Source organism: Palaemon carinicauda, chromosome 31, assembly GCF_036898095.1.
Source record: "Palaemon carinicauda isolate YSFRI2023 chromosome 31, ASM3689809v2, whole genome shotgun sequence".
Taxonomy (NCBI): Eukaryota; Metazoa; Arthropoda; class Malacostraca; order Decapoda; family Palaemonidae; genus Palaemon; species Palaemon carinicauda.
In genome coordinates, this window is record NC_090755.1 from 62,791,615 (window position 1) to 62,804,114 (window position 12,500).

General features: G+C 34.5%; 1 protein-coding gene across 3 annotated transcripts in view; it reads left to right on the forward strand.

The window, feature by feature from the left end:
* The window catches only part of Mtmr6 (Myotubularin related protein 6), a 913,496-nt gene that overhangs the window by 787,337 nt on the left and 113,659 nt on the right, over positions 1-12,500 (forward strand). For all 3 annotated transcript variants that reach the window (XM_068355203.1, XM_068355201.1, XM_068355202.1), the window contains one exon: positions 12,139-12,301. In XM_068355203.1, coding sequence (XP_068211304.1) covers positions 12,139-12,301 — 163 coding nt within the window. The remainder of the gene's footprint in view (positions 1-12,138; positions 12,302-12,500) is intronic.

Sequence of the window (12,500 nt, forward strand, 5' to 3'; positions counted from 1 at the left end):
TATATCAAAAATATATATGGCTTATTTGAATATATATATATATATATATATATATATATATATATATATATATATATATATATATAGTATATATTGTATTTGTTATTCGTTTGTGTTGGTCATGTTACACAAGATGTTTTCTTGGGAGTACTTTCGTTGTTGGTGGTTTTTAACCGCCTGTTCCATATAAACAAAATGGGTTTAAATGACTATCTTATTGAATTTGGCAATATATGGATAAAAAATGGGAAAATTAATCCAGCGAGATAATCCAGCTCAAGAAAAAAAAATGCTTTCTAAACCGTAAATATTTGATTTCCAACAATTAGTCCATATTCTCTTTCGTTAAATACAAGAGTATATAGATGTATTAATTCTATTCTCACTTGTATGCAAAGATAATCGAGTAGCCGCCTTATGATGAAGTTGATTTATGCCCTATAAAGAAATTTCATTATGGGTTGCTTCAGTTTTTGAAATGACAGTTGGAAGACTTTAGTCAAAAATGACAGTTGGAAGACTTAAGTCAGAAATGACAGTTGGAAGACTTTAGTCAGAAATGACAGTTGGAAGACTTTATTCAGAAATGACAGTTGGAAGACTTTAGTCAGAAATGACAGTTGGAAGACTTTATTCAGAAATGACAGTTGGAAGACTTTAGTCAGAAATGACAGTTGGAAGACTTTAGTCAGAAATGACAGTTGGAAGACTTTAGTCAGAAATGACAGTTGGAAGACTTTATTCAGAAATGACAGTTGGAAGAATTTAGTCAGAAATGACAGTTGGAAGAATTTAGTCAGAAATAACAGTTGGAAGAATTTAGTCAGAAATAACAGTTGGAAGACTTTAGTCAGAAATGACAGTTGGAAGACTTTAGTCAGCATAATGATGATTCACATATTTGATAAATCGAAATTGTATTTAAAAAAAGAAAAAGGGAAAATATGTCCATGAGAAAAACATATCTATACTCATCCAGCATAAGATCAGATAGACGACTGAGCATTTGATTATCTGGGGACATTTCGTCTTTGACACCTCTCCCTAGAGAGAGAGAGAGAGAGAGAGAGAGAGAGAGAGAGAGAGAGAGATCGTGTGGCCTTAGGTACACATGGAAATCGTCATAGATAATATGGCTCTCATGCCCTTGAAGGCAGTAAATCCCTCTGCGGATGGAGGATAGAATCCTTTTGAATTATGTGTGAATAAGATATTGTTTTTTTTCTTTCCTCGTCCTTTTTCTTGTGTTGGTGTGTAAATAGATGCCGTATAAAGTATAGAGAGAGAGAGAGAGAGAGAGAGAGAGAGAGAGAGAGAGAGAGAGAGAGAGAGAGGGTTCTCCAATAAAGAATATATATATATATATATATATATATATATATATATATATATATATATATATATATATGTATATTCACTGCAGGACCAAAAGCTTCAGACATGTCCTTCCACTTGCGTCTGTTTATGATCTCTCCATGCCAGTCTATACGCATATTTTATTAGCCCGTCAATCCATCGTCTCCTCCTCCCTCCCCTGCTTCTGTTTTAGTCTCTAGGAGTCTAGGGTCCCATATATACACAATATATATATATATATATATATATATATATATGTATATATGAGTGTGTGTATATATATGTATGTATGTTCATATCCTTCAAAAGGTGTTACTTTGTCAATGGGAGGTATTCATAAAAATGAAGGATATCCTTGTAAGCATAAGGTAGAAGTACAAGGTAATTCTCTGAAGCAAAAGGTAGAAGTATAAGCAAATCTTTCTTTCCATATTCATAATGATTACCTTTTACTTGCGAGGATATCCTCCAAGCAGAAGTAAAAGGTTGACTCGTGTTTCGGGAGCGCTTAGTTACATGTTGGAACTTGTAAGATTTCTTTTGTGCTGTCAAAATAAGAAAGAGTTTAGTAATTATAATAAGTATTTAATGTTCTGTTTTTACTTGTATTCAATTAAGTTTACGCATCAGAAAGAACACAGACGCCGCCGCGCCTTCCCCAAAGCCTCGCTGGCGACATCTATCCCCCACCCCTTGCATTAGAAGTTCTTTGACTCTTTTTAGTTCCCCCACCCCTTGCATTAGAAGTTCTTTGACTCTTTTTAGTTCCCCCACCCCTTGCATTAGAAGTTCTTTGACTCTTTTTAGTTCCCCCACCCCTTGCATTAGAAGTTCTTTGACCTCTTTTTAGCTCCCACACCCCTTGCATTAGAAGTTCTTTGACCTCTTTTTAGCTTCCCCACCCCTTGCATTAGAAGTTCTTTGACCTCTTTTGAGCTCCCACACCCCTTGCATTAGAAGTTCTTTGACCTCTTTTTAGCTCCCACACCTCTTGCATTAGAAGTTCTTTGACCCCTTTTCAGCTCCCACACCCCTTGCATTAGAAGTTCTTTGACTCTTTTTAGTTCCCCCACCCCTTGCATTAGAAGTTCTTTGACCTCTTTTTAGCTCCCACACCCCTTGCATTAGAAGTTCTTTGACCTCATTTTAGCTCCCACACCCCTTGCATTAGAAGTTCTTTGACCTCTTTTTAGCTCCCACACCCCTTGCATTAGAAGTTCTTTGACCTCTTTTTAGCTCCCACACCCCTTGCATTAGAAGTTCTTTGACCTCTTTTTAGCTCCCACACCTCTAGCATTAGAAGTTCTTTGACCTCTTTTTAGCTCCCCCACCCCTTGCATTAGAAGTTCTTTGACCTCTTTTTAGCTCCCACACCCCTTGCATTAGAAGTTCTTTGACCTCTTTTTAGCTCCCACACCCCTTGCATTAGAAGTTCTTTGACCTCTTTTTAGCTCCCACACCCCTTGCATTAGAAGTTCTTTGACCTCTTTTTAGCTCCCACACCCCTTGCATTAGAAGGTCTTTGACCTCTTTTTAGCTCCTACACCGCTTGCATTAGAAGTACTTTGACCTCTTTTTAGCTCCCCCCACCCCTTGCATTAGAAGTTCTTTGACCTCTTTTCAGCTCCCCCACCCCTTGCATTAGAAGTTCTTTGACCTCTTTTTAGCTCCCACACCCCTTGCATTAGAAGTTCTTTGACCTTTTTTTTAGCTCCCCCACCCCTTGCATTATAAGTTCTTTGACCTCTTTTTAGCTCCCACACCCCTTGCATTAGAAGTTCTTTGACCTCTTTTTAGCGCCCACACCCCTTGCATTAGAAGTTCTTTGACCTCTTTTTAGCTCCCACACCCCTTGCATTAGAAGTTCTTTGACCTCTTTTTAGCTCCCCACCCCTTGTATTAGAAGTTCTTTGACCTCTTTTTAGCTCCCCCACCCCTTGCATTAGAAGTTCTTTGACCTCTTTTTAGCTCTCACACCCCTTGCATTAGAAGTTCTTTGACCTCTTTTTAGCTCCCGCACCCCTTGCATTAGAAGTTCTTTGACCTCTTTTTAGCTCCCACACCCCTTGCATTAGAAGTTTTTTTACCTCTTTTTAGCTCCCCCACCCCTTGCATTAGAAGTTCTTTGACCTCTTCTTAGCCCCCACACCCCTTGCATTAGAAGTTCTTTGACCTCTTTTTAGCTCCCACACCCCTTGCATTAGAAGTTCTTTGACCTCTTTTTAGCTCCCACACCCCTTGCATTAGAAGTTCTTTGACCTCTTTTTAGCTTCCACACCCCTTGCATTAGAAGTTCTTTGACCTCTTTTTAGCTCCCACACCCCTTAAATTAGAAGTTCTTTGACCTCTTTTTAGCTCTCTCACCTCTAGCTTTAGAGGTTCTTTGATCTCTTTTTAGCTCCCACACCTCTAGCATTAGAAGTTCTTTGACTTCTTTTTAGCTCCCACACCTCTAGCATTAGAAGTTCTTTGACCTCTTTTTAGCTCCCACCCCTAGCATTAGAAGTTTTTTGAGCTCTTTTTAGCTCCCACACCTCTAGCATTAGAAGTTCTTTGACTTCTTTCTAGCTCCCACACCTCTAGCATTAGAAGTTCTTTGACCTCTTTTTAGCTCCCACACCTCTAGCATTAGAAGTTCTTTGACCTCTTTTCAGCTCCCTTACCTCAAGCATTAGAAGTTCTTTGACCTCTCTTTATAGCTCCCACACCTCTAACATTAGAAGTTCTTTGACCTCTCTCTTTAGCTCCCACACTTCTAGCATTAGAAGTTCTTTGACATATATTTCTAGGTTCCATACTTTAAGCATTAGAGGGTCTTCGATCTATATTTTGAGGTGCCTTACTTCTAGCATTAGAGGCTCTCTATTTTTAGGTGTCTTACCTCTGGCATTAGAGGCTCCTCTTCGCTGTTTTCTCCTGTCTTCTAGTTTTCAAGATCTTCTTTCATAAGATTATCTGTTTCGTTCGAGATTTCATTGTCTCTTTTCCTTAGTTCGTCAGTGTCCTTGTAGATTTCAAAAGAGATTTCAGTGCCGTGAGTCCTCACTTCGTCAGATTCCTGAGGGAAATCGAAGGCATTTATTCTTTACCTATCTGGGCAATGAGTAAAGAGATGAATACTATCGATTTCTCCGCATACACTATCATGCCAAAGTAAATGACGAGCAACATGATATATTTACCAATGTCGTCTGGGTATGTCCTAACTTCAATGGCGAATTTTGGGACAATCTTGTTGAAAAACTACACGTCACTCACCGTTCAGTTGAACCATTCTGCCTCCATCCTCATTCCCCGCAATCCGTTTTTGCACCGATACAAAGCCTCGTACTTTTTCCAAGAGTCTCCTTTAATAAGACATCGTCGCAAAAGACCAAGCATATGATCCATCAAGGCGCATACATTATGATCTTCAAAGCTCAGCTGCCAACGGAAGATCCCGTGTCTTTCTATAGGTCGGGCGATATAAAACGAACGATCGGCAACTTTGGCAGCAACCAAAACCATCATTAGTTGATGGTGTTCCGAAGACGTAACACATAATTCTTACCGGCAGGTTCCTATTCCGCCAGAACGTGAAATCCTTCTCTCAGTCATCAACTCATTTCCTCTTACTCCTATTGACGCACAATTTCTTGGTTAGATTTCGCCAGCTACATACAGATCATGTGAGGTGTTGCAGGCTAAGTTTGAAAAAATGAAGATCAGGTCTTCAGAAGTCATTCTGGAGTCATTCAGAAATCCATGTAAACGGCTATGTCCTTTGAAGACTTTTGGAAATTCGGGAAAGTTTTCTTCCGAAACCATTCTGAGATTTCGTTCTGGGGGCATTCAGAATTCCATGTTAAGTCTATGGTTATTTTTTCTGAAGCTATTTGGAAATCCAGGAAAGTTTTCTTCCGATACCGTTCTGAGATTCCATTCTGGAGGCATTCAGAATTCCATGCTAAGTCTATGGCTATTTCTTTTGAAGCCATTTGGAAATCCGAGAAGATTTTCTTCCGAATTCTTTTAGGACTCGCGAAAAATTTCATTCTTGTTTTATAACAACAACAACAACAACAACAACAACAATAATAATAATGATAATGAAATAATAATAATAATAATAATAATAATAATAATAATAATAATAATAATAATAATAATAATAATAATAATAATAATAAACTACGTGATATGATTTATGGATTTGAGTTGAAAAGTTTTGAAGACGCTAAACGCTCAACTTTGCAGTTTGAAGGACACTAAGATACCCGGACGAAGGGCGAAGGGTAATTGAGGTTTAAAGCAAACCGAAGTGAAATAGTTGATTTCAGCTAAATTATTTCAGGTTTGGGATTTAAAACAATCCATTTCTGGTACGAATCGATATATATATATATATATATATATATATATAATATACATATATATAGTTTATATATGTGTATATGCATGCATGTATATAAGCTTTTGCAGTATATGAATATTCTGTGTATATATGTATATTTATACGATGTATATATACATATATATACACAGACATATATATACATACATATACATATATAATATATATATATATACATAATATATATATATATATATATATATATGCCTGCATACATATACATATATATATATATAATATATATATATATATATAAACTATATTTATATATTATACGAATATATGAATACAGTATATATGCATGTACTGTACACACACATATATATTATATATATAGATATATATATATATATATATATATATATATATATATATATATATATATACATATATATACTGTTTGTACATACATACATCCCTAAATACAGCAGCCTTCTTATTCTCCCAACTGTTTATACATGCAAAAGCAAATGTAAAATGCATATGACCAAGTTATGGCTTAACCTTGATATTTCATCGAGATTCCAGGTGTGGACAAGATATCTGTCCGCAAGCCACTGTACATTTTGTTCTTCAAAACGGAATAACATCTTGAAATCACGATCAAGTGTGGGTAAACGGGGCATGTATTGTTTAACATGCCTCACATCCACAAAATCTGCCATCGTGCTGAGAATCAGACAGAACAACCTTTCTCTTCGAACTACAGTCTGCTACTGACCAGACTCAGCTTTTTCGAAGCATATGCTCTTTATATGAAGTAAAGGGTCTTCTTTGTGTAAAACCATTTACTTTTATGTGATTATAAGGATATGCATTTGCTCTAAAAGTAGAAGCATTTGCTTGAAATGTTTATGAATACAAGTAGAAGGATTTCCTTCATATTTTGCAAGTATAAGCATATCCTTTTCTTTATGAATACCGCCCAATGTATTTTCACACATTTGTGAAGGCCAGTCTTCTATTAACCTTCCCCTTCGTATGTACAAAACCATCTAAAATATTCATGTAATCTTGTATCTGCAAGATATCCAGCCGATAAATCGATATAAATTATTAATAAAAGTCACAAGATAAATTTGGTACAGCGGGCGACTTGATATGATGTGATTGCTTATACAACACATATCTTGCGGGCTTTCATTCCCAACGAAGACGTTTATGTGTTTCGGTGTGTTACGGTTGCTTATTCTCTCTCTCTCTCTCTCTCTCTCTCTCTCTCTCTCTCTCTCTATATATATATATATATATATATATATATATATCAACTACTTGTGTATGTATTTCTCTCTTTTTACTCTGCTGAAAATTTGTTATCTCTCTCTCTCTCTCTCTCTCTCTCTCTCTCTCTCTCTCTCTCTCTTATATGTATCTTTTACTTTGCTGAAATTTTTTTGTTCTGTTGCTAGTTAATTTGTTGTTCTTTATTACAAAGATTTGTGAGGTTAACAGTTTAACTACTTCGGAAGGTATTGGTAAACGTTATGGAAGTAGTATTTATTAAAAACGTTTTGGTTTGGCATATCAAATGTTTTCCATTGACTAAATCAGTTAAAATACTGCATTTACAATAAGTTTCAGTACATAATGTAATTATTATTTCATACAAATGTGGATTTAAGTATTCGTTTTACGGAGGAAAATGTCTCCATTTCAGACTTTTCTCGTATTATTATTATTATTATTATTAAATGCTAAGCTACAACCCTAGTTGGAAAAGCAGGATGCTATAAGCCCAGGGGCCCCAACAGGGAAAATAGCCCAATGAGGAAAGGAAATAAGGAAAAATAAAATATTTTAGGAATAGTAACAATATCAAGATAAATATTTCCTATTTAAACTATAAAAACTTCAACAGAACAAGAGGAAGAAAAACTAGATAGAAAAGTGTGCCCGAGTGTACCCTCAAGCAAGAGAACTCTAACCCAAGGCAGTGTAAGAGCATGGTACAGAGGCTATGGCACTACCCAAGAAAAGAGAACAATGGTTTGATATTGGAGTGTCTTCTCCTAGAAGAGCTCCTTACCATAGCTAAAGAGTCTCTTCTACCCTTACCAAGAGGAAAGTAGCCACTGAACAATTACAGGGCAGTAGTTAACTCCTTGGATGAAGAAGAATTGTCTAGTAATCACAGTGTTGTCAGGTGTATGAGGACAGAGGAGAATCTGTAAAGGATAGGCCAGACTATTCGGTGTCTGTGTAGGCTAAGGGAAAGAACCGTAATCAGAGAGAAGGGTCCTATGTAGTACTGTCTGGCCAGTCAAAGGACCCCATAACTCTCTAGCAGTAGTATCTCAACGGGCGGCTTAAAGGTGTAAAGGCCGCTCATGAATGACATAGGCAAGGGACAGTGACAATGCCCTTAGAGACTAACCTATATGATCAACGTCTATGTCCCCTTCCCAACCAAGCTAGGACCAGAGAGGACCAGGCAATGGCTGCTGATGACTAAGCAGGTAGACCTACAAGGCTTCCCCAAACCCTACATTCTTAGCTCACAAGGATGGTGAGGTTGCAGACACTACAAGAAACTATCGAGACTAAGCGGGACTCGAACCCCAGCCCAGCAGAACGCCAATAAGGGACTTTTATAAATATCACTCTTGACAATGACGTATACAGTGATGAATATATCTTGTGACATTGTCGGATAAATAAAGATATGGAAATCCTATTAAGGGTAAAAATAATGAATGATTTTGTGCATAACATCTATAGAGACCTTAAAAGGTGCCAACAAATGTTTTTGTTGGAGCGGGAACAGCATAGATCATAACACTATAACCTTATTTGAAAGTGAGAGAAATAAAGACCTTAAGGTCTAAGATTATCTCAGTAGAAAGATGCTGGGACACTTTTTATAGCCTTATCAAATAAGGAGCTAATAGAGACCTTGACCTTGTCAGAAACGAAGCAAGAATATAATTACTCTATTATATATGCAGACTTGGCGATGCAGAAATACAGCCAGATCATATTACTTAGCGTAGATATATTGGAATCTCTTAAGTTTTTTTTTTTTCTTTTTTTTTCGAAATGAAAGTATCGGTAAATGAGAATGCTTTGTAATAATTTCTCTTTTATTCTATACTTTATTATTATTATTATTATTGTTATTATTATTATTATTATTATTGTTGTTGTTGTTATTGTTATTGTTGTTATTATTATCATTATTATTATTGTTATTGTTATTATTATTATTGTTTTCATTATTATTATTATTATTATTATTATTATTATTATTATTATTATCATTTTAGAAATATTTTGTAATATTTTTATTTACTCCTTTTGCGGCTTCCTATTATATTCCCAATATTTTTCAGACACCTTATTTGTATTGTATTATAATTCTTGATTGTTTTTTTTCTATGACTTTTTATAAAAAATTTCTGATTTTGTTAATTATAGTTCCATTTATATTGTTTTGTTTTCATAATTTTTCTTTAATTATTCCTAAGTAATCTTTTAGAGTAAAATGTTTCTTTAATACGTCCTCTTTTTTTAATAAAGTTTTCGGATATTTACGGTTACGTGTGTACTGATTTTATTATCATAATTTTGGTTTTATTTTCCCTATGCAATCTTTTTGAGTAAATTGTTTCTTTGTAGCTTAGCAAATACTACTACTACTACTACTACTACTACTACTACTACTACTACTACTACTACTACTACTACTACTACTAATAATAATAATAATAATAATAATAATAATAATAATAATTAATAGTTAATGATGATGATAATAATAATAATAATTGATAATGATAAATGATAATAATTAATCATAATAGATAATGATAATTAATAATAATAATCAATAATTAATAATAATAATGGTAGTAATAAATAATAATAATAATAATAATAATTAATAATAATAATGATAATTAATAATAATAAAGGATAATAATTAATAATAATAAATGATAGTAATAATTAATAATAATAATAATAATAATAATAATAATAATAAATTATGATAATTAATAATAATAATAATAATGATAATAATAATAATACTAATAATAATACTACTACTATACTACTACTACTACTACTACTACTACTACTACTACTAATAATAATAATAATAATAATAATAATAATAATAATAATAATAATACTTTCCTCTGTTTATTTCCTTTTAAATGATAATGGTTCTGGTTTCCATTATTATCTAAAGGCTGTCTCCTATTATCGTTAACAAGTTGCAATTCTGTTGCACACAACTTTAGCTGGTTCTCAATTAGGTATTTCTTTTAGATTTCATTCCTATGCTAATTGCTGTGTTGCAGGAAATGTAGCAGTAAGCTTTAATGACTTTAATGACTTTCTCCTGTGTTGTTATCTCTCTCTCTCTCTCTCTCTCTCTCTCTCTCTCTCTCTCTCTCTCAGCCTTTTCGATTGGTTGGAAGGTTTTTATCTTTTATTCATGCCACCCCTCCTCCTCTCCGAGGAGGGAGAGAGCTCATCGTGACCGGATATATATATATATATATATATATATATATATTTACACAATATATATATATACATACAGCATCATATATATATATATATATATATATTTATATAGATATATATATATATATATATATATATAAAACCAGACACTTTCTCTCTATCATCTAGAAGAGATTTGCAACGCAAATGTTTCAACAGTCAACACTGAAAATTTCTACAAGGACTCGAGACTAAGATTCCCCCAAGACACACAATCTAACCACCGAAATACATTGAGGATAATTCCAGCCGGATTGCCTCGTTCCAAATAGACCCAGTGAGGAAACCCCTCGCAGCCTCCACATTTCCATATTGATAGCTCGTGTGCCACACACAGTGTTTCGATTGCTATCTCGGGTTGTATTTCGGTCAAGAGGAGTGAATTTATGTTTCAATGAGATGGGAAGATAATAGGTGTTATGTTGTTGGTGTTGATATTTACTTATATGTTTTTGTAATGATAATTTTGATGATTAGGACGAATATATATCTCTTTTTTTTTTGGTGTGTATCTATGTATTCATGTATATGTATATTCATATTCATAAATATATATATATATATATATATATGTATATATATATTTATTTGTATATATATATATATATATATATATATATATATATATATATATATATACTCTGTATATATGTGAATTTGAATATATGTATGTATGTGTGTATTTATATGTATATATATATATATATATATATATATATTTCTGTATGTGTATGTATATGTGTATATATACTATGTACACACATATATGTACATATATATATACACATATATATGTGTGTGTTTGTGTGTGTGTTTCTACAACTAGGCCACCTACTTGAACTTATCAATAGACATGATTTGGCCGTAGTATCTGTCCTTTTTCATTTTTTAATCATAGGAGAAAATGGTACACAGTAAAGCAAAAGAAGTCGGGTAACTATGTACAATAGAACAAAATAAGAGGAAACAGATAGAAATAACGTAAATAACAATTCAAATGACTTCTAATATTAAGTTGTACCCCCTCCCCCTCCTCTCTGCTTCCCAATATAAGGGAGATAAAACTGTCCTATCTCAGGTCTTCGACTAGATTTGCTTTATTATCAATGTTAAAATCCATTGCAAGGTATCGTTATGAAGTCTTTATGAACATCGTTTTACCATTTTATTCATTACCAAATTAAGAGAGATAAATTATTGTATATTGTACTCATCTCATGTCTTGGACTTGAGTTGCTTTCCTTTCAAAATTTAAAAAATGCATTGCAATACATCTTTTAGGATTTTTTATGGACATTTTCGCCCCTGTTTGTGTGTGTGTGTTTGTGAACAGTTTCCTGGCCACAATTTTAATCGTAGAGTAATAGAAGTTGCAGGGATTAACTGTTATGTAAAGTGCTGTAAATGATTAAATTTTTGGAAGTTCAAGGTCAAAGGTTAAGGTCACAGTCAAGCAAAATGTCTAGTTCACGTAATCAACCATGTTTGGACACCGTTGTCACAGAGACTTCAAACTTGGTTCATATTTGAGTGCATGAAAATTCACGCTAATTAATACATGTTAAGGTCAAAGGTCAAGGTCGAGCAAACGCTAGAGAAATAAGCTGCTGCTGCGGAGGTCTGCGCTTTACTGAATGCCCATCTAGTTTTTACATTTTATCCATTACAATATACCAACTTTTATTATCATCATCATCATCTCCTATTGGCGCAAAAGGGCCTCAGTTAGATTTCGCCAGTCGTCTCTATCAGCTTTTAAATCAATACTTCTCCATTCATCGTCATCTACTTTGCGCTTCATAATCCTCAGCCATGTAGGCCTAGGTCCTTCCAACTTTTACCAAAATATACTAATTCCCATTTCTCATCCGTTGCAGATTCTACACATGCACATCAGCGCCGTGGACAAGCTCCCTCTCTCGACGCAAGGCTCTCCATTGCAAGTCCGTTGCAAGACTTTTCTCTCCGTGACCTTCGTTATCCCGAAGGAGAGAGATTGCCATGACATCTATACCTCGCTCCTGCAGCTGTCGCAGCCAGGTAAGTCAACCACCTACCTCCCCCCCTCGCCCTTCAGTATCCTCCCCATGCTGGCCTTCGTAACCCCTTGCTCTTGAAGGTCGGTATTCAGGTAGTGTTCGCTGCCTGTCACTCCTTGGCCAGGTGCGGCTGAAGGGTTTTTTTAGGGGGGAAAATAGAAAGGATTTATATCGAGAAGGGTACATTTTCATGTTTATAT